The 24,179-nt window shown below is 35.6% G+C and overlaps 1 protein-coding gene and 1 long non-coding RNA gene across 5 annotated transcripts in view; both read left to right on the forward strand.

The window, feature by feature from the left end:
• LOC127881358 (uncharacterized) overlaps window positions 1-24,179 on the forward strand; it is a 90,594-nt gene that overhangs the window by 62,567 nt on the left and 3,848 nt on the right. The window contains exons 20-21 of one of the 2 annotated variants that reach the window (XM_052429129.1): window positions 7,902-7,950; window positions 22,904-24,121. In XM_052429129.1, coding sequence (XP_052285089.1) covers window positions 7,902-7,950; window positions 22,904-24,121 — 1,267 coding nt within the window. Of the gene's footprint in view, window positions 1-7,901; window positions 7,951-22,903; window positions 24,122-24,179 lie in introns of those variants that run through there. The other variant, XM_052429130.1, reaches the window with a different exon arrangement.
• On the forward strand, window positions 14,239-22,068 carry LOC127881373 (uncharacterized). 3 transcript variants are annotated; one of them, XR_008050027.1, is made up of 2 exons: window positions 14,239-16,990; window positions 17,137-22,068. It is a non-coding gene; the product is annotated as an uncharacterized LOC127881373 (long non-coding RNA). The 3 variants fall into 3 exon arrangements; XR_008050028.1 differs by having other exon boundaries at window positions 17,282-22,068; XR_008050029.1 differs by having other exon boundaries at window positions 14,239-16,845; window positions 17,282-22,068.

The following is a 24,179-nucleotide window of genomic DNA, read 5'->3' on the forward strand; positions in this document are numbered from 1 at the left end:
AAGGTGTTGAAGTCCAAGTCAGACAAGGTGGGTGTTACACAAGTTTAAGGTGTTGAAGGCCAAGTAAGACAATGTGGGTGTTATACAAGTACAAGATCTTGAAGGCCAGGTCAGTTTAGGTGGGTGTTCTACAAGTACATGGTTTTGAAGGCCAGGTCAAACAAGATGGGTGTTATACAAGTACAAGGTGTTGAAGGCTAGGTAAGACAATGTGGGTGTTACACCATTACAAGATCTTGAAGGCCAAGTCAGACAAGGAGGGTGTTATACCAGTACAAGGTGTTGAAGGCCAAGTCAGTCAAGGAGGGTGTTATACAAGTACAAGGTGTTGAAGGCCAGGTCAGACAAGGTGGTTGTTATACAAGTACAAGGTGTTGAAGGCCAGGTCAGAGAAGGTGGTTGTTAAACAAGTACAAGGTGTTGAAGGCCAGGTCAGACAAGGTAGGTGTTATACAAGTACAAGGTGTTGAAGGCCAAGTCAGACAAGGTGGGTGTTATACAAGTACAAGGGGTTGAAGACCAGGTCAGACAAGGTGGGTGTTATACAAGTACAAGGGGTTGAAGGCCAAGTCAGACAAGGTGGGTGTTATACAAGTACAAGGTGTTGAAGGCCACATCAGACAAGGTGGGTGTTATACAAGTACAAGGTGTTGAAGGCCAAGTCAGACAAGGTGGGTGTTATACAAGTACAAGGGGTTGAAGACCAGGTCAGACAAGGTAGGTGTTATACAAGTACAAGGGGTTGAAGGCCAAGTCAGACAAGGTGGGTGTTATACAAGTACAAGGGGTTGAAGGCCAGGTCAGACAGGGTGGGTGTTATACAAGTACAAGGTGTTGAAGGCCAGGTCAGACAAGGTGGATGTTATACAAGTACAAGGTGTTGATAGTCAGGTCATACAAGGTGAGTATACAAGTACAAGGTGTTGATAGTCAGGTCATACAAGGTGAGTATACAAGTACAAGGTGTTGAAGGCCAGGTCATACAAGGTGGGTGTTATACAAGTACAAGGGGTTGAATGCCAAGTTAGACAAGAAGGGTGTTATACAAGTACAAGGTGTTAAAGGCCAGGTAAGACAAGGTGGGTGTTTTACAATTACAAGATCTTGAAGGCCAAGTCAGAGAAGGTAGGTGTTATACAAGTACAAGGTGTTGAAGGCCAAGTCAGACAAGGTGGGTGTTATACAAGTACAAGGTGTTGGAGGCCAGGTGTTTTACAATAACAAGATATTGAAGGCCAAGTCAGAGAAGGTGGGTGTTATACAAGGACAAGGTGTTGAAGGCCAAGTCAGACAAGGTGGGTGTTATACAAGTACAAGGTGTTGAAGGCCAAGTCAGAGAAGGTAGGTGTTATACAAGTACAAGGTGTTGAAGGTCAAGTCAGACAAGGTGGGTGTTATACAAGTACAAGGTGTTGGAGGTCATTTTAAAACAATGTATTTGTTATACAAGTACACGGTGTTGAAGGCCTAGTCAGACAATGTGGGTGTTATACAAGTACAAGGTGTTGAAGGCCAGGTCAGACAAGGTGTGTGTTATACAAGTACAAGATTTTAAAGGCCAAATCATACAAGGTGGGTGTTATACACGTACAAGGTATTGAAGGCCAGGCCAGACAAGGTGACTGTTATACATGTACAAGGTGTTTAAGGCCATGTCAGACAAGGTGGGTGTTATACAAGTACAAGGTATTGAAGGTCAGGTCAGACAAGGTGGGTATTTGCCAGGAGATAAATAAGTGAACTTGAGGAATGATAAAGTGCTTATTTATCTCGCTTTAGTAAATTGATAAAGTTTGATCATTTCTTTCTTGGGTGATGCCGAGGTTTAAGTAGTGTGTTTTATGTTTGTGTTTTATAATAGTATGTAAATAACGTCAAACTCCGTGTAATATTGATCTGTTAGACAATAGCAAAACTAACAATAACATTTGTCAAATGAAATGATGAAGCAACAATGATGTAATAACTCAAACACAATATTCCTATAATGACAAGTTTTATATGATAAAAGTCACACTTACGATGTTGAAACACATGTAATATTATGACGCTAACTCATATTTCACACATTTTTCATGGCTTTTTTTAAAGCATGAAATGAAAATAAAATTTTATTTTCAATATAAGATAACATTGTCCTTTCATTTGTGGTCTTAAAAAAAATACAAAAATACAAATACGAAATAATAATATGATCTTACACTGAGATCATTAAATATCCAATATATGTGACATCAAATAAGTTAGATTATATGTACTCTATTATACCCTGTTCTATGATGTATTTAAACATATACATGTACTTGTTGCATCATAGACACCTTTGCAACTGGTTGTTGGCATAATCTTGTGCATCGCGTTCTTTTGATGCATTTTCCGTTTGAAAAAAGTCCGCACACGCTTATGAGGGATGATACTTTCCGCCTAAATTAGATGTGTGCTAAGAAGAGACGTTCTTGAAACGAAAAATATCATAAAAGTGGAAAGTGTCGTCCCTGATTAGTCTGTGCAGAGTGCACAAGCTAATCTGTGATGACACTTTACGCTTATGCATTAAACCCCTTTTTCATAGAGCACGGCCAATTAATTAACATAAAGGCTTGTCATTATCCAGCCTTTACTTAGAATATTGATAGATTAACTGGTCTAGTTAAATAAGTATAGATTATTATATGGAGAAAGTGTGCCTTTAGTGGTTATTGGACCACTTGGTGAGTTATTTGCACGAGGGCTTTAGCTGTTTACCTGACCTGTTTATTGCATATGTTCATCATGTGTATACATATGTCGTGTATATCAAAATTAATATCGTGTATATCGAAATTAATAATTAATATCATAATAAAAACATAATTTAATATAAACTACACGCTTTCTCATTACAACTTTAAATCAATATTTATAACAATGAAATTTAAACGAGTTGCACTTAAAATTTTTATTATTCCATCACTTTATCGAAACTTATTTTAAACCACAATATTTTATTGTATTCCTATCAAAGTTTACAATTATGCACGATAAACACGCAATGCGAAATACGTTGTGCATGTGTTCGATGATTTAAACAAATATTTTACTGTTAAAAAACAAAACGTCCAACATGTCCTTAAAGTCCAGATAGTTTAACTCAAACTAGTGTGTTCGTCAGAGAAATTACGTCATACAACATCTGTCATTAATTTTGCTATCAGTTGCATGCAAAATAAAAGTACGGAAAGCTGATTTTGAGGGGAAAAAAGCGATTTTAAAACCTGTTCAGACGCCATTTTGTTTTAATGCTCCGTTCGCCAATTACGTAACGTCAACGCCTGCCAAACATCCGCCATTGCTGCAAGATAACCGGAAGTTGGAAAATAACCGATTTTGGCACAGTGTGCCAATAACCGGTTATTTGCATTTTCACAAGTTATTCGCGAAAAAACGGCCAATATTTTTACTAAATATAGTAACATATGCAATAACATGTAGTATGAAATGACAGATAGTGTGGGATCTTTCATGACATTAAAAATCTCATTGTAGAAGCAAATGCAGATAAATTTTAATATATGTTCACTGACATGAAGCCTTTGAGGTTTATGACCTAGTTTTACCAACATAAAATCATGCGCTTAAAGAACAGAAAAAAATGCAAAAAACATCAACCTTAAAACTTTATATTCAGTTTATTTAAGGATAGATTATTCATAATTATTTTATTTTACAGGAATTGAGGTTGTGCATTCAGGCTGTCAAGCGGTCATACTTTTTCCTACTATTTCCTACTTTTTCCTACTTTTTCATCAGGATCCTACTTTTTCCTATTTTTTTACCAAATCTTCCTACTATTCCTACTTTTTCATTTTCAATTGAGAATAATTTTTTTTAACAGTTTATTTAGTAAACTTGCAGGATGAATGAATCTATGGCATGACTGTATCCCTGTTAATGTGCATTTACATGTATCTAGATGAGACCTTACAACCCATGCTGACTGTCTGCTAGCACCTCTTCAGGAAGCATAAATATTTATTTCTTATGTAACTTTTGAAAATATTGACAAGTTTTTTTTAAGTAACAATAGTGCCTTGTTTACTTCCTTAGCATTTGTACGCTGCAGACTTCACTACCTTACACAGTTCCCAGTGATGCAAGAGCTGTAGGAACCCATTGTTTATTCCAGTTTTATTTTGTTTCCATTGACAACAATTTGACCAAACCTTATGCATGTTTACATGATATTGCTGTTTGGAATGTAGAGATATAGAGATACATGTATTGTATGAGTGGTTATGTAATATGGAATTTATTACACAAGTTATTGGAAAAAGATAAAACTGATGCTTTGCCGAGTTTTCATCATTTACAAATATAATGTAATAAATTCTGTATTACATGACAATGGATATGATGATCTATTGATATCATAGGTACATCATGTTAGTAATTAAAGATAAATGCACAGAGCCTAAATGCCCTGATACATTTTTATGCTCTCGGTAGGGTGGCATATAGCAGTTGTACTGTCAGTCCGTTTGTCTGTCTGTCTGTCTGTCTGTGTGTCCGTCCGAAAACTTTAATATGGGCCATAACTTTTGCAATATTGAAGATAGCAACTTGATATTTGGCATGCATGTGTATCTCATGGAGCTGCACATTTTGAGTGGTGAAAGGTGAAGGTCATCCTTCAAGGTCAAAAGTAAAAAAATACAATCCAAGGGAAGTAATAAGCTTTAAAAGGGAGATAATTTCTAAACCTGCCAAATGATATATTGAAATTTTATTTCAAAGTGGTGCAATAGTGGGCATTGTGTTGTAGCGGATCCGTGGTCTAGTGGTAACACACTGGCTTCACAATCCAGAGATCGCTGGTTCGATCCCTGCTGCACCTAACCTACTAACTCGTCTTTCGCATGAGACGTTAAACCGAGGTGCAGTGTACTAGGTGCTATACACCGGGCACTTAAAGACCCAGGGTCACCTCTGGAACGGGGTGTCTCCTGTATCTTGCACTATCCCCCGTAACCAACTACCGTATTTTACCATGCATAGCGCGCAGTTTTTTACCTTCAAATTTCAAAATAAAAATTCAGTGCGCGTAATACATTGACACAACGCTTTCCTGGTTGCTAAATTGCAAAAAATCCATTTCGTAATCGTAAATCTTCACAATTGCCGCCATTTTTGTTATTGCAAAAAAACTACACCCTATAATGTTATAGACTGAAGGGGCCGTTGTCGAAACAACAAATAGCGGGAAAGGTTAGGAATGAACGGGGTAGTAATTGTTTTGACAAAAATTAAAAGATGAAAAAAAAATGTCTTTGTTGGTGTTTTCACACTTCTTCATTGATTGTTCATTAAAAAAAATCGAGGTATATCGATCCCTGTGCGCCGCGGTATTGTTTGTTAAAGTTTTCGTTGTCATGAAAACTCGTTGATTTACAACGCAAAACGTCTTATTTGAACTAAGGCTAATTATTTCAATAAGTATTTCTCAACTTCGCTTTTGCTTTATTTTGATAATTTAATCCAAAGTTTAATGTTAGCATTTCCGAAAATTTGCACTCCATGTGAATTGACAGTTTGACGTCATCAAAGGAAAGCCGCTTCCTGTCTGAAGCAATAAAGCGACAAGTTTCTCGCCGACAAAATTGGCTTCCTTTGTCTAGCAATCAACATGCCGAACCAATCGTGTGTTTGTTCCTCAATGGCAATCGTCCAATTAAATAATAGCACGTGCAAAGCTCCGCCTTCGAACCTTTTGCAAACAACGGAGGTGGAGTTCAACGGTTAATTGAGCAAGTGTTTTACGTAAGTTGAGTTCCGATTTGCCGAAATTACTAGGCCCTAAGCATTGAAACGACGAATACATTTATCAATGATTTTCCGATCTCTGCATAAATATGCTATCGGCGAGTATACTACGTAGGTTACAAACCAACAATAAAGATATAGGCTCGTTTTATTTTCTTTCAATAGAGACAAGCAAATGATATTTGTCAAATGGCTTTACGCGGATAACGCCAACTGTATGGAATTGAGCGTTCGGGTGTATTGTTTGTCTTACTATAAATACTTATCAACTAGACGCAGTGAAGGCGCGAAATACCGGGTCAAACTGGATTTATTGGGGAGCATCTCTTAATGGGGAAATATTTAAGTCGATGAAAAATAAAATGGGATCCACGGACGATTTGCGTAAAATTGGACATTGAGATGTTGCGGGTCTGCAGAAGAAGATGTCATACGATGTTGTGAGCGGCAGGTAATGAAAATGTTACACTGTTCAAATGTGAGGAAAAGGTAATAGTGGTTCGAATTTAACGCAAACATGCGCAGCGGAAATAAGGACATAACGGTGTTCTCGAGAGAATAATCTTAAAAATTGTCGAAAATATAGTGCTTTGCAACCCATGCTCCTGATCGTATAAACGCTCCCTACTTTAAAACAAAAAATTAAGCGCCCGAAAAACTCAGATTAAATGATTGCGCAATATAAGAATGGCGGCCATTTTCGGCCAAATTTTCAGGTTTTTGGTCTTGAATTCTTTTTTTTCTCCATTTTGGCTTTAAAAAATCGCATGCGCGTTATACATGGTAGCGCGCTATACATGGTAAAATACGGTAACACGTCTTTCTGGGGGCGATGGCCATATGGGAGACAATCCCGGTGCACTCGATAAAAAATAATGAAGAAGAAGAAGGGCATTGTGTTTCTGACAAACACAATTCTTGTCTAATGATGCCATAGCTAGTGAGGTAACTTCAAGGTGTTACAGCGTAGTATTAAAATTATTTAACGGCATTATTACACTCCCGCGAAGTCATCAATAATGTAAAAACCATTATTTGAAACTGGAATAAACAATGTAGTGCAACTGTTTCATTGCCCAATCAATTATGTCATAAAAGATGTCAGGTGATAAGGTCCTATCTCCAGTTGCATAATCTGCTCTGCAATGACCAGTCATTTTGAATGTAACTTAAGTTATTATAACTTCACCCTATTGTCAATTTAAAGGTTTCACAATGTAGCTGTAGCAGAGCATTGACACTGCTTTATATATTAGTATTCATATTGTACAACAAGTTGGTGTATCACTAAATAAATTTGATCTTCTGCTTAAGGATATAACATGCACAATATATTACCATTTTTATATCGATACACAAAAGACCTCTAACCACATATTTGATGATACACCAAAATGAACAGCATCTAATTATACTTCAGGGTAGCTTTGCTTGAAACTTTATTATCATAGATACACTAAAAGTGCTAAAATGCCTAGTGGGAAAACAAAGTTTAACCCTTCATGGATGGAGAAGTTGGACAACAGTGGAAAAACACTTGGATCATGGTGCAAGAGAGATACCGGCAATGAGTTTGCAAGATATTGTACTGTCTGAAGGAAGTCCATCTTGTAATTCTGGTGCTAATCAAAGGATAAGTCATGCAGATGGATAAAAACACAAGGAAAACATGAAATACATGCATGATAATTCACAAAAGCGTGGAAGTGCTCCAAAGCCAAGCAGCTCTCAGGGTGGTGGGGATAAATCTATCTGTATGCAAGTACAACCATCACACAAGGAACAGATACAAAAGGCTGAAATCTTCTGGGCCCTCAAGGTAGCTTCAAGTGGGTATCCATACAGAACATGTGATGGCACTCCTGCTCTGTTTCAAGCTATGTTTCCTGGACCTGTGTCTAAAAATTTAGTATTATGTATTCCTACTTTTGAGGGAAAAGTTCCTACTTTTTCCTACTTTTTTCCTACTTTTCTTGCAAAAGTAGTTCCTATTTTTTCCTACTTTTTGAAAAAAGGTCACTTGACAGCCTGTGCATTAGACATTGTATATAACCTTTTATGCCTCCTTAAAAAACCTCTTATATTATACCGTAAATTTTCAGCATTTTGATCCTGTGAAACCAGAACCTTTGAATCCTAAACAACCCAAAGGTAAGCTCACTTCAGTTTTATAGTTCCTCCCAAAAAACACTTCCTGTATTTTAGTTGCTCATAGAAACTGATTTCACTTCTCCCTTGCCACATAGTCCTGTGCTTTTAAAGGATATTCATTTAACTTGCTTCCAATGTATGTAACCTTGAGACCAAAGACTCATTCAGTCAGGTCTAGGTCAGTGGCACCACTTAAAGATGAAAGTAAGCCTCGTTCTTGACTGAATGCATCAGTGTGAAGTGACGTCCCACTGTTTAGAATTTTGTTTAGAAGAGATTTCCTATACATGAAGAATTCACAAAGGCAGAAAGTGTAATCTTTAATAAGCCTGTGCGGACTGCACAGGTTAATTCAGGAAGACAGTTTATTTCCATTCATTATGTAAAGTATTCCCAGAACCAGGTTCATTTGGTCAGCAGGTGGGTGTCTGGGATGGTATATTGATATTTTTTTGGACTGCCATGTACATGTTTAAATAGCAGCACTGATTTGTTGAACATGCATATAAATGAAAACGAAATTGCATGTAAGAGGTTAACTTTGCAGTTTCCATTTACTTCTATTGAAATATATCAGAGTTTTTTTTCAATGGTTTGTTTCATATGATGATCAATTTCTGAAGACCATCTTCTTCATGTACATAGCATGCATTTTTCCTATTTTAGTAGCCTTATTTCACATGTTTCTGCACCCTTGTTATAATTTAAGTAGTTGTATCACGTGGGTGTTGTGCAAACTTTCCATACCCTATCACCGAGGGGAGTTAGACAAACAACCTACTAATCCTTCATATAAGTCATAACAGTGCTGCACTTTCCCTGTTTTTGTTTTTTTGTGTCAATATTAACTTGATTTCAAAGAAACAAATCTGAATGTAGGTCATCTTATATCAACCATGGATATATACTGTAAATGATCAATTAAAGTGTGACTTTTACCTTTTATATGTATAAAAAAATATTAAGTGTTTCTAAATTAAACTGTACGTTATAAACTAAGGTACAATCATTTTCATAAACAGTATAGCTTAGAAATAAGTATATTTTTATGTTAAATAATTATGAAAATGAATAGTTACAAAACATTGGAATGTGTTATCAGTTGCATTACTGCGAGTAACTAATAAAAAAATAACATTATTTGATATTATAATTTAAGATGCAATTCAAGTAATTCTTAAAAGATTCAATTTTAGTATAATGATGCCAAACAACTATATTCTCATCCTCCATTTCCCTTTATTTCTCCAGAAAAGTCTAACTCCCCTGCCCAATCATCCCAATCCATTGACGAACAGTCAACCAATCAAAACACAGGCAATTCAAATACAGCAAATCAGCTTCCACAACGACCACCATCAGCCAATAAGAAGTCATCAAGACCAGCTTCTTCAAAAGCCACTAAACAGGCAGCACTTAAGTCACAAGAACTGGGTCCGATATCTTCTAATAAAGATCCACCAGGCTTGGAAATGGCAGACAAAAACACAACATTAAAAGCAGTGGGGACAGTCGCCAGTCTTGTAACATCTGGAGCCACAAGAAGCCTGCAAAAAGGCAAAAATCCTAAAAGCAAAGCATGTGTAATTTCATGAGGCATATCAGTGCTTTAAAGCTTTTGATACAACAAATACGGGAATTATTTAAATACAAAAAGTATCATTTGTTAGTTTCATTTCTTAAGGATACATGCAATTTTATACAAGGATTCATATGAATTTATAACACAATACAGATAAATAGTGTTGTTGTTGTTGTTTTCAAGTAGGGTTTCATGTTTTATTTATTTCTTGTTTATGCCATGTCATATTAAAGTGTGTTTTTTACGTTTTTCCTTGTAAACCATGTAAAGAGCATGCACATAATAATCTGATGTTTGCATGTGCTATATTTGCTATCTATTTAGACAGACGTTTAAATAGGGGAAGACAGAGTACATATGAACAGTTTATTGAAAAATCTGATCATAAAGATAGAGATCTTTATGTGTCCTTCGAAGAGGGCAGCATATGGCAGTCACACCGTTGGTCTTTCTTTAAAGTGTGTTTTTTACGTTTTTCCTTGTAAACCATGTAAAGAGCATGCACATAATAATCTGATGTTTGCATGTGCTATATTTGCTATCTATTTCGACAGACGTTTAAATAGGGGAAGACAGAGTTCATATGAACAGTTTATTGAAAAATCTGATCATAAAGATAGAGATCTTTATGTGTCCTTCGAAGAGGGCAGCATATGGCAGTCACACCGTTGGTCTTTCTTTATTTTCGTCTAAGTGATGTTTTCTATCTCATTCATAACTTTGCCATATAACAGTTTGATTGTATATGACTTATGAATTGCCACTTAAGTCCACCATCATATAACAACATGTCACATTTAACAAATGTCTCCTAAATATCTGAACGGTCAAGGCCACACTTAAAGGTCAAGGCCACACTTATAGGTCAAGGCCACTCTTATAGGTCAAGGCCACTCTTATAGGTCAAGGCCACATTTTAGGTCAAAGCCACACTTATAGGTCAAGGGCACACTTATAGGTCAAGGACACACTTAGAGGTCAAGGACACTCTTATAGGTCAAGGACACACTTATAGTTCAAGGAAACACATACAGGTCAAGGACACACTTATAGTTCAAGAACACACATATAGGTCAAGGACACACTTAAAGGTAAATGATATACTTATAGGTCAAGGACACACTTATAGGTCAAGGTGACAGTGACACTTAAAGGTCAAAGACCAAAAAGGGCTATAAAACAGCTTTACAATTTATGTCTCAGTCATCAATTTCCTATATATTGATGGATGTTAAAACTTTGCATAAAGGCAATCCATCATAGGACAGCAAAACTTCTCTCTACCTCAAATGTCAAGGTAAATATTAGAGTTTGATTCGGTCATAAAACAACTTGTCCAGTCTTTTTTGGTGTCATTCTTCATGCGTTTTAAAAATAATCACAATTGACCACATTTTGTACTGATTGATTTATGTATCACTTGTCATTAACTCTAAGGTTCAAGGTCACACTGAAAGGTCATAAGTCAAGATTTGCCATACACAGCATGTTTGAGATTAAGTGGAGTTTTTGAACAAAAGTTGAATGTGGGTGCAACCCTGCCGTATGGATACATGGCTGGCTTGTTACTGTATCATAGTTTGGTTAATCTAATTTCAAAATGAGTTATCTTAGACACAGGAGATAAAAAAATTCTTTTTAAAGAAATATGGCATTTTGGTAATATTGTGTAATTATTTTGTGCATTCCATTGTGTAGAAGGCTTGTGGTATATTTTGTGAAGTTTGTGTTTATGCTGACCTTTCCTTTGAAATAGGGGTCAAATGCAACATCTGTTTCTATAGTTTTCAAAGGTCAAAATATTGTTGGATGTATATATACAGTCTATACATTTATTTTTTGTAGTCCAGTACATGTATGCATAGTTTTTAATGCTTTGTTGTCCCCTATCCGGGAAACCGGAGGGGACTTATGGTTTGCGCTCTGTGTGTCCGTCAGTCAGTCAGTCAGTCTGTCACACTTTTCTCGATCCTACCATAACTTTAAAAGTTCTTAATATTTTTTTCATAAAACTTGAAACATGGATAGATGGCAATATGGAGATTATGCAGGTCATTTCATTTTGTTCCTACGTCAAAAATTCTGGTTGCTATGGCAACAACAAAAAATAAATTCTGATAATGGTGGAGTTTCACCGGTAGGGGACCATATTGCTTGACAATAGCCTTGTTCATTTATAATTATCGTTTGTCTACAATTTTCAACAGATATGGCAATTTTACAATTTTTTCATATTTGCTTATGATATTTAATATTTATTGTGATATAGATTGGCGTTGACTGTCAGTCTGTTAATCTGTCTGTCTGTCAGTCTGTTAATCTGTCTGTCTGTCAGTCTGTTAATCTGTTTGTCTGTCAGTCTGTAAATATGTCTGTCTGTCAGTCTGTTAATCTGTCTGTATGTCAGTCTGTTAATCTGTCTGTCTGTCAGTCTGTAATTCTGTCTGTCTGTAAGTCTGTTAATCTGTCTGTCTGTCAGTCTGTAAATTTGTCTGTCTGTCAGTCTGTTAATATGTATGTCTGTCAGTCTGTTAATCTGTCAGTCTGTTAATATGTCTGTCTGTCAGTCTGTTCATATGTCTGTCTGTAAGTCTGTTAATCTGTCTGTCTGTCAGTCTGTTAATCTGTCAGTCTGTTAATCTGTCAGTCTGTTAATCTGTCTGTCTGTCAGTCTGTTAATCTGTCTGTCTGTCAGTCTGTTAATCTGTCTGTCTGTCAGTCTGTTAATCTGTCTGTCTGTCAGTCTGTAAATCTGTCTGTCTGTCAGTCTGTTAATCTATCAGTCTGTTAATCTGTCAGTCTGTTAATCTGTCAGTCTATTAATCTGTCAGTCTGTTAATATGTCTGTCTGTCAGTCTGTTAATCTGTCTGTCTGTCAGTCTGTTAATCTGTCTGTCTGTCAGTCTGTAAATCTGTCTTTCTGTCAGTCTGTAAATCTGTTTGTCTGTCAGTCTGTAAATCTGTCTGTCTGTCAGTCTGTTAATACGCCGTCTGTCATAAAATTTTCAGAGCTAGATCTCAGAAACTATATAAGATATCAACATGATTTTAGTTTAGCTTCATTGGTGTATAATTATAAATGAGGAGAAGTGCCATGCACTAGAACCATAACCATTCACTTTCTGATATAACATTTATTGCCCTTTTTTGTATGATGTTATTTTTCAGGGCTATAACTCAGATATAATACAAGTTTTCAACATGAAACTTCAAGGGTGCATTGATATCAATGAAGAGAATTGCCATGCTTAAAAACCAAAACTCTTCACATTGTTAAACAAGAGTTAAAGCTCTTTGTTGTTTGTGTATGATGTAACTTGAAAGGGCTATATCTAAGATAAGATACACTATTTCAACATTAAATTTCAAGGGCATATAGATATCAATAAGGAGAATCGCCTTGCACCAGAGCCGTTACCATACTCTTTCTAAAATAAGAGTTATTGCCCTTTTTTGTATGATATAACTTTAAAGGGCTTTATCTCAGATACACTACCAGATTTCAACATGAACCTTCATCGGTGTATGGATTGAAATGAGATGAGGATAATTGAAATGCATAAAACAGTTACCCATCACCTTATTATTCTATTTATGATTATACCACAAATCTAGGTATTTGCATCCATCCATTCACAAAATGTGTTTGGTGGTGGATATTAATTCAACAAATTTTCTTGTTTAATTATATTTTCAATTGTTGTACACTTTTCTTATTCAAGAGCATATTAACTGCTCATCATATTGGCGAATGATATTAAATATTTATTTAATTGATTTTAAATGTTCATAAATCATGATATTTAGTTTAAACTTATTATTATATGAAATTTATACAATTCGATGTGTATTTTTGCAACGTTTACATATGTTATTATTATTGATATAAATGTCTCATAACTCAAATTGATATTAACAATTTTACATGATTATTGTTTCCTTTTTGTGTTATTATTAATGTTTCCTCGTATATAATGCATTTAGTATGTGTCTGTTTAATAAGAGAGTGCAATGCCAATGTGTCTTTTTAATTAACAGGTTAAGACATTACAGATTTCCATTTGAATCAGTTTAAATAATGGTGATGATTTTGTTTATTTATTTAAATGCAGCCACTAACAACTAAATAGTGGGGATATATAGATGCATGGAGGTCTGTCTGTCTATCAGTCTGTAGACTAAAGCTTGTCCAATAAAGCACAGCCATTCTTCAAGTTTACAACATTTGAACTGGTATGCTTTGTTCTTTAATAGTGCAGAACTATTGTATCTTTTAAAGGAATGTGAAGAAGACACAACTGTTTCACACTTAAACTCAGATATAAAGTTGCTCAGTTACAGCTTTTATAATCATCAGGAAAAAAATGGATTAAATAACACCACTTGTCAACTTAGAAATGTATAACATAATTATTACGAGGACTCCTTACCTATTATTATAATATTTTGTGAATAAATAATTAGTGTTTAGTAAAAAAGCTAATTAAATAAACAACAACATATACACACATGCACACAGAAAAAGATATCAATTAAAGACCAAGAAAATTGGTTGTTAATTTAAAATATGTTAAACTGTCTCCTGATTGAAATGCTCTATTCAAGTGATTATTGTATACAGTGAATCAGTGTATGTTTAATTTGTATGTTTGTGAACATTTTAGAATACATTTGTTTAGATGCTGATATTTATGAATACAGTTTTTTATATATGTGTATCCCATTGAAGTAGTTTTAATATATTGTGGTATATAGGTTTATGGTTCCTACCTTGTTCAATATTGAATTTACTAACAACAAAAATCTTCTACTTTTTTATGAAGCTCATTAAATTAACGCTCTTTTGGTTTAAACAGCTTTGCAAATGTTTTGTATGCATTATTGCAGACAACTGTTATTTTTGTTTTATTAGATTGTATATGTTAATGCATTTATGTATTTTATGTTTGAGGATTTTTGCAAACTCACTCCTTATTCCACCACTTTAAAGGGGAGAGGGGGGGCATGTAAACTTGCAAACCTCCATATTTTGGTTTGAATATTTTCAGCTGAACCCTTTGCCACTTAGATACTTATTTTGACACATGTTTGGTCCCTTAGAAAGTTAAATTTAATGAAAGACCTTTCTTACTAGATTCAAGTTTTAAAGGCTTCATTTCATGAGCAGCAAACAGCATAAAACCTGAACAGTTTGCGAGTTACTCACAGGCTGTTCTGGTTTTATGCTGGTTGCAAAAGACATTTTCACATCACTTCTTATAGGGGAAAGGGTTAAACAAGGTTTAGGAAATAATATCATGTTTAACTTGTGTTCGCTGTAACTAAAAAAGATTGCTGCTACACGACTGAAACATTGCAAACATAGCAACTGCATGTAAACTTTGGCACCCCATATATGTGTTCGCTAGTACTTGATTAAACTGGATATATAAATTCAAACACTGAATGCATTTTCTTGGTTCCAAGTCTATTCGTTATCCTTAAGTCTAAGAATGGGTTGGTGAATACGAGCCCGGAGATGGTGGGCGTAATCCCCTCCCTGGGATCGTTCTCAAGATCATCTATAAGACACCAAGTACTGGTTGTTCTAAGGACTCGAAAGGCTGAATAAGGGGAAGGAAATCAAGGTTTATTTATTAGTTTTAAATAAACTCAGCCCAAAATGTGTAATTCATTTTTATAATTTGTTAACATTGACATTTGAAGTTAGCAATCCCCAGTTATGTCTTAAGTCTAAGAATGGGTTAGTGTATACGGGCCCGGTAGTTATAGCCCCTTTGGGGGAATCAATGTCCTGCTGACACATATGTAGTTGCACTTGCTTGATGCAGACTCCTGCTGACACATATGTAGTTGCACTTGCTTGATGCAGACTCCTGCTGACACATATGTAGTTGCACTTGCTTGATGCAGACTCCTGCTGACAAATATGTAGTTGCACTTGCTTGATGCAGACTCCTGCTGACACATATGTAGTTGCACTTGCTTGATGCAGACTCCTGCTGACACATATGTAGTTGCACTTGCTTGATGCAGGCTGCCCAGGCTAATCTGGGACAACACTTTTCCCAGAGCAAGGCTCAAAGGAGGGTGTTTCATTGAAGTGTATGGTTGTCTATATTTTTCATTTAAGTGTATGGTTGTCTATATTTTTCATTGAAGTGTATGGTTGTCTATATGTTTCATTGAAGTGCATGGTTGTCTATATTTTTCATTGAAGTGTATGGTTGTCTATATGTTTCATTGAAGTGTATGGTTGTCTATATGTTTCATTGAAGTGTATGGTTGTCTATATGTTTCATTGAAGTGTATGGTTGTCTATATGTTTCATTGAAGTGTATGGTTGTCTATATGTTTCATTGAAGTGTATGGTTGTCTATATTTTTCATTTAAGTGTATGGTTTTCTATATGTTTCATTGAAGTGTATGGTTGTCTATATGTTTCATTGAAGTGTATGGTTATCTATATGTTTCATTGAAGTGTATGGTTGTCTATATTTTTCATTGAAGTGTATGGTTGTCTATATTGAAATGTATGGTTGTCTGTATTTTTCATTTAAGTGTATGGTTGTCTGTATTTTTCATTGAAATGTATGGTTGTCTATATTGAAATGTATGGTTGTATGTATTTTTCATTGAAGTGTATGATTATCTATATGTTTCATTGAAGTGTATGGTTGTCTGTATTTTTCATTGAAGTGTATGGTTGTCTGTATTTTTCATTGAAGTGTATGGTTATGTATGGTTGTATATATCTTTCATTGAAGTGTATGGTTATCTCTATTTTGCATTGAAGTGTATGGTTATCCATATTTTTCATTGAAGTGTATGGTTATCTATATTTTTCATTGAAGTGTATGGTTGTCTATATTTTTCATTGAAGTGTATGGTTGTCTATATTTTTCATTGAAGTGTATGGTTGTCTATATTTTTCATTGAAGTGTATGGTTGTTTATATTTTTCATTGAAGTGTATGGTTGTCTATATTTTTCATTGAAGTGTATGGTTATCTATATGTTTCATTGAAGTGTATGGTTGTCTATATTTTTCATTGAAGTGTATGGTTGTCTATATTTTTCATTGAAGTGTATGGTTGTCTTTATTTTTCATTGTAGTGTATGGTTGTCTATATTTATGCCCCCCTTCGAAGAAGAGGGGGTATATTGCTTTGCTCATGTCGGTCGGTCGGTCGGTATGTCGGTCCGTCCACCAGGTGGTTGTCGGATGATAACTCAAGAACGCATACGCCTATGATCATGAAACTTCATAGGTAGATTGATCATGACTCGTAGATGACCCCTATTGATTTTGAGGTCACTAGGTCAAAGGTCAAGGTCACGGTGACCCGAAATAGTAAAATGGTTTTCGGATGATAACTCAAGAACGCATACGCCTATAATCATGAAACTTCATGGGTAGATTGATCATGACTTGCAGATGACCCCTATTGATTTTGAGGTCACTAGGTCAAAGGTCAAAGTCACGGTGACCCGAAATAGTAAAATGGTTTCCGGATGATAACTCAAGAATGCATACACCTAGGATCATGAAACTTCATGGGTAGATTGATCATGACTCGCAGGATGACCCCTATTGATTTTGAGGTCACTAGGTCAAAGGTCAAGGTCACGGTGACCCGAAATAGTAAAATGGTTTCCGGATGATAACTCAAGAATGCATACGCCTAGGATCATGAAACTTCATGGGTAGATTGATAAAGACTCGCAGATGACCCCTATTGATTTTGAGGTCACTAGGTCAAAGGTCAAGGTCACGGTGACCCGAAATAGTAAAATGGTTTCCGGATGATAACTCAAGAACGCATACGCCTAGGATCATGAAACTTCATGGGTAGATTGATCATGACTTGCAGATGACCCCTATTGATTTTGAGGTCACTAGGTCAAAGGTCAAGGTCACGGTGACCCGAAATAGTAAAATGGGTTCCTGATGATAACTCAAGAATGCATATGCCTACGATCATGAAACTTCATGGGTAGATTGATCAAGACTCGCAGATGACCCCTATTGATTTTGAGGTCACTAGGTCCAAGGTCACGGTGACCCGAAATAGTAAAATGGTTTCCGAATGATAACTCAAGAATGCATACGCCTAGGATCATGAAACTTCATGGGTAGATTGATCATTACTCGCAGATGACCCCTATTGATTTTGAGGTCACTAGGTCAAAGGTCAAGGTCACGGTGACCCGAAATAGTAAAATGGTTTTCGGATGATAACTCAAGAACGCATACGCCTAGGATCATGAAACTTCATGGGTAGATTGATCATGACTTGCAGATGACCCCTATTGATTTTGAGGTCACTAGGTCAAAGGTCAAGGTCACGGTGACCCGAAATAGAAAAATGGTTTCCGGATGATAACTCAAGAACGCATACGCCTAGGATCATGAAACTTCATTGGTAGATTGATTATGATTTGCAGATGACCCCTATTGATTTTGAGGTCACTAGGTCAAAGGTCAAGGTCACGGTGACCCGAAATAGTAAAATGGTTTCCGGATGATAACTCAAGAATGCATACGCCTAGGATCATGAAACTTCATGGGTAGATTGATCATGACTTGAAGATGACCCCTATTGATTTTGAGGTCACTAGGTCAAAGGTCAAGGTCACGGTGACCCGAAATAGTAAAATGGTTTCCGGATGATAACTCAAGAACGCATACGCCTAAAATCATGAAACTTCATGGGTAGATTGATCATGACTTGCAGATGACCCCTATTGATTTTGAGGTCACTAGGTCAAAGGTCAAGGTCACGGTGACCCGAAATAGTAAAATGGTTTCCGGATGATAACTCAAGAATGCATACGCCTAGGATCATGAAACTTCATGGGTAGATTGATCATGACTTGAAGATGACCCCTATTGATTTTGAGGTCACTAGGTCAAAGGTCAAGGTCACGGTGACCCGAAATAGTAAAATGGTTTCCGGATGATAACTCAAGAACGCATACGCCTAGGATCATGAAACTTCATGGGTAGATTGATCATGACTTGCAGATGACCCCTATTGATTTTGAGGTCACTAGGTCAAAGGTCAAGGTCACGGTGACCCGAAATAGTAAAATGGTTTCCGGATGATAACTCAAGAATGCATACGCCTAGGATCATGAAACTTCATGGGTAGATTGATCAAGACTCGCAGATGACCCCTATTGATTTTGAGGTCACTAGGTCAAAGGTCAAGGTCACGGTGACCCGAAATAGTAAAATGGTTTCCGAATGATAACTCAAGAATGCATACGCCTAGGATCATGAAACTTCATGGGTAGATTGATCATGACTCGCAGATGACCCCTATTGGTTTTGAGGTCACTAGGTCAAAGGTCAAGGTCACGGTGACCCGAAATAGTAAAATGGTGTCCGGATGATAACTCAAGAACGCATATGCCTAGGATCATGAAACATCATAGGTAGATTGATCATGACTCGCAGATGACCCCTATTGATTTTGAGGTCACAAGGTCAAAGGTCAAGGTCACGGTGACCCGAAATATTAAAATGATTTTTGGATGATAACTCAAGAACGCTTTTGCCTAGGATCATGACACTTCATAGGTACACTAGGTCAAAGGTCAAGGTCACATTGACAAAAAACGTATTCACACAATGGCTGCCACTACAACGGACAGCCCATATTTTATTCTTTTTCCACACTGTCCATTTAAGAGACTTACAAATTGAATTTTTGACACATGTTCATTCATAATGATGTATAAGCCTTTGTTTTTGTGCCAGTAAATACTATGTTTATGGAAATGACGAGATAATTTAACATTTAAAAAACCAATGTAATATGATATGGCAACAGGACAGTTGTGATTTGCTGGGTCAATTCTATTAAGCTTGATCATCCAAGATGTTGATAGCTTTGACAAACTGGTGGTCTGAAACATTGAGAAAATGTCACGGTTCACTGACAATAAATCAAACATGTAATTCTTGCTACGCATCTTGCATTTAATTTTGTCAATTCAAATTATACATAAAAATATAATTAATTTTTAATCTGCTTGTTAATTGAAAAACAGCAACACAGTTTGTATGTATAAAACAATGTTAATACATAAATAGGATCAAGCATATTAAAATATCAACTTAGATTTAGTTTCCTTTACTGTACAGGATTTGTAAAGTTAGGTTAATATTTGTGTATTGAACAAAAATAACAACAGTGTAAAGAAAAGTTAATTTGGGGATGTTCTATCCAAACCCTGAGAGTTCAGATTTCCTCAAATGCCAAGTAAAGATTGTAAATTTCAACCCACTCCTCTGGTTAGTTTTCAGAGCGCACATATAATTAACTTATGAGCTTAATGTCTCATTTGTACATGCATAACTGTATTAACTCCAAACCAACTAGTACAAGTGGTAGGCCAGTATTACATGGACTGGTGTTCACTGTTTACACCATTTCACAACCCCATCTGATACTGGTCAGTATCTTGGCAAGTGGCCAAAGTTGGGAGTGGAATTAATGGTCTATTACATAACTGACTTCTGTGTGTGGTAAACACATGATACTGGTCATGTGGTAAAGTTGCACTTGTATACATTTGCCCAATACACAACACTAGCCTTGGCTATTTTTAATCAGATTGCATTGCTATCTATGGTGGTCATTGACTAGGGGAGTTAACTGCTACAAATAACATGTTTCATTACCATTAATTAATAAATAAAACATTACAAATTGTGTGCATGTTTCACATATTGTCAAATAAGTCAAAATGTGTGAAAGGAATCCAAAAAATCAAAGACTCAATCATCTAATGGATATAATTGATTAGTATAGCTCCTGATTGGTTTTTGCACTATTAATTGGATACATTTCACAGGTCATGGACATAAGTGTCATAAATTGTAGACAGAATGTAAAGAGAATTTCATCTTAGTTTTAATAAGTAAATGATTCCATGATACTTATTGGATTTTATTTCAAGGTCACAGTGACAAAAAACATATTCACACAATGGCTGTCACTACAACGGAGAGCCCATATGGGGGGCATGCATGTTTTACAAACAGCCCTTGTTTTCATTGAATTGTATGGTTGTCTATATTTGTTGTATTGAATTGTATGGTTATCTATATTTTTCATTGAAGTGTATGGTTGTCTATATTTGTTGTATTGAATTGTATGGTTGTCTGTATTTTTAATTGAAGTGTATGGTTGTCTATATTTTTCATTGAAGTGTATGGTTGTCTATATTTTTAATTGAAGTGTATTGTTGTCTATATTTTTAATTGAAGTGTATGGTTATCTATATTATTAATTGAAGTGTATGGTTGTCTATATTTTTATACACTTTTTTACATGTGTAAACAATCAAACATGTTGAAACAATCATGGGGAAAATGCTATAATTATTGCATAATAATTATTCATGAAAATGATTTTTATTCATATTTAACAAAGATAAAATGAGATGTGTATCTGTAGAAATGATTTTACTGAAAATATGTATTTTTATTGTCTGTTTAGTAATGTCATGTTACTCTTTGTAAAGATCTTGTATACATATATACATATACAAAATAATTTCTATGTCTATACATGTATTTGTTAATACCCAACATTATTTATTAATGATGAAATATAAATTGATCAATATGGTTAGTTAACATTCATACTCAACTTGATGTTGAAGAAGCTTATCATGTTAGGACAATCATTCTTATTCAAGTTTATACTGGATGTATCTTTGAATCAACTTCTCAATAACAGATTGAATTACCCTTCTCACCTATTTGTTGGCATCATCTTGAAAACCTATGCGGTTTGTATGAAACTAAGGAAATCTGCAACCGGTACATATATTTTGCTGAATGAATACTGATCATATATGTTGGATCATGATTATACAAGGTCATATTGATCATGATAAAGGTCACATGGACCATCATACAAGGTCACATTGATTATGATACAAGGTCACATTGATCATGATACAAGGTCACATGGATCATGATACAAGGTCACATGGATAACAGTTCAAGGTCACATGGATCATAATACAAGGTCACATGGATCACAGTTCAAGGTCACATGGATCGTGATACAAGGTCAAATGGATCATGAAACAAGGTCACATAGATCATTATACACGGTCACATGGATCATTATACAAGGTCACATGGATCATTATATAATGGAAGATAAATTGCCAGCTGTCAAGGAACCAAACCGATTTATTAATTTACACAAAATAGTTTTACTCGTAGTAATAAATAAGCATTATATCTAAAATAAGATTGTTGACAGAGCAATATTTTACCGGTATTTGGCACTTCGTCAATGTTATCCTTGTCTCGAAAACGTACTGTATCAGTGTACTTGGGACATTCAATATAAATTGTCCTTGTGACCATAAGGTTATTATTTTCAAACACTTAATGAAATAAGAGTAAAAAGTCGAGTGTACTGTTCATAGGCTTTTCTTGTTTCTTCTTTAAATTTCTGTATTATTGTTTATTCTCAATTCAAATATACTTATATCTCAAATGTACCTGGTGTGTTTGTCTTTTTTCTGGGCAGTTACTGTCAAAATGTAATAAAGGCATATACATTGAACATTTACCTAAAAGCTAAAAGTTGAAAAGGCGAAGACAACTACACTTTTCCGAAAGAAGATCAAAACTGGTCTTTTGCATCAGTTGTGCCCATTTTTGCACATATAATACAATCAAACATTCGTTATAAAGTCATGGACCAGTTTGTTTTTCTTGACATAATTTTTGTCCCCTACCGGTTTCACCGGAGGGGACTTACGGTATGCGCTCTGTGTGTCTTTCAGTCTGTCTGTCACACTTTTCTGGATCCTGCGATAACTTTAAAAGTTCTTAATATTTGTTTCATGAAACTTAAAACATGGATAGATGGCAATAAGGATATTATGCACGTCATTTCATTTTGTTCCTACGTCAAAAATTCTGTTTGCTATGGCAACAAATAAAATAAAAAAATTCTGACAATGGTGGAGCCGGTAGGGGACATATATTGCTTTATTTTTGTTTTATATCAAAACATTATTCAAGGTTACATATTGTAAACAACATATTTGTTTTTGTAAACAATAATGAACAAAATATGAAGCTTTAAGATATGAGTCGCTCAATTCTTAAGTAAATGCAACTTACAAGTTTTAATTTACAAATAAAAACTACCTCCATGGAACTTCATATGTAATGAGATAAAAAAAATCAAGTTTAAGTTACTTGAGAAGGGTATATTCCTATGACATACAAGATTGTCTTCGATAATTATGTAAGGGAAAACAATTTTCATTCTTATTTCCCTGATTTATATTTTGCAAAGAACATTTTAATGTTTGTTTATTTCAGCTGAAGAGGTTGTTGCTCTTAATGATAGCAAAAAAGAAAACGATGACACACCTGACAGCGAAGGAAGAAATAAAAAGGTTGGGGATGAAGAATCAAAAGCATTCAACTTATTGAATGAACATGACAAAAAGATTAATTCTGACACAAAATCGGAAGCCATCTTATTGAAGGAACCTGACAAAAAGATTGATTCTGACACAAAATCGGAAGCCATCTTATTAAAGGGACAAGACAAAAAGATTGATTCTGACATTAAATCGGAAGCCATCTTATTAAAGGAACCTGACAAAAAGATTGATTCTGACATTAAATCGGAAGCCATCTTATTAAAGGGACAAGACAAAAAGATTGATTCTGACAAAAAAACGGAAGCCATCCTGATTGAATCCGAAAAAAAGGAAATACAATCAGATATTCTTCAATCAGAGAAGGATGAGATAAAATCGGTTAGAACTCAATTTGTTAAACGTATCATACAGTCGTCAGAACCTGTATCTGAAAAACACACCATAGCGGCAGATCGACCTGAAGTGCCTTTGACAAAGAATGTTTTTGAAGATTTTATAAAGGAAGACACAACTGATAAAATTGAGACAATCCAAGAAACGAATGATGCTGAAGTTAGAAATGGGACACATTTGGAAGACACTGAGTCAGCAAAGGACATTGACACGTATCAGAAAACTCAAAAAGTTGCGCAGCAAACCCCGATAGAACAAAAAGAGGACGTAAAACGAATGCTTCTTGAGTCTGACAATACGGCCATACGCAAAGCTCTAAAAGCATCGAACACTAGCCAGCTGGTCAGCAAATCAAGGATGGTTCAGTCCACTGATTCCAGGGTACAACTGCCACCAAACCCGGCCAGCAAGTATGGAAGTATTGCTAGGGGAAGCAACGTGAAGCGTTTAATGACCCAGTCATCAGCTACGGAACTGAACAAACATGACGTTTCAATTGCCCATTCTAAGATCAAATCTACCCGTTCTAACGGTGGATTGCCTAATATGGATGCCTCTCTCAACATCACCCCTGTAAAACAGGGCTTCTCTGCTAGTAGCGTATCAAGCGTGGAAAGTAGGAAAAGCGCCATCGGAAAGGAAAAGAAATCCGAAGTGCATCCTTTAGAAAGGGTGCGGCCAAGAAAAATCAATGTGAAGCCACAGAGCGATAAAGACAACGGGAGAAAGGAAAGTGGACCGTCCTTTGCTGCTACAGGTAGAGCTGATCTTTTGATTTTTCTGTTATTGCTTCTAAAATGTATTAAACCTTATTT

Source organism: Dreissena polymorpha, chromosome 5, assembly GCF_020536995.1.
Source record: "Dreissena polymorpha isolate Duluth1 chromosome 5, UMN_Dpol_1.0, whole genome shotgun sequence".
Lineage (NCBI taxonomy): Eukaryota > Metazoa > Mollusca > Bivalvia > Myida > Dreissenidae > Dreissena > Dreissena polymorpha.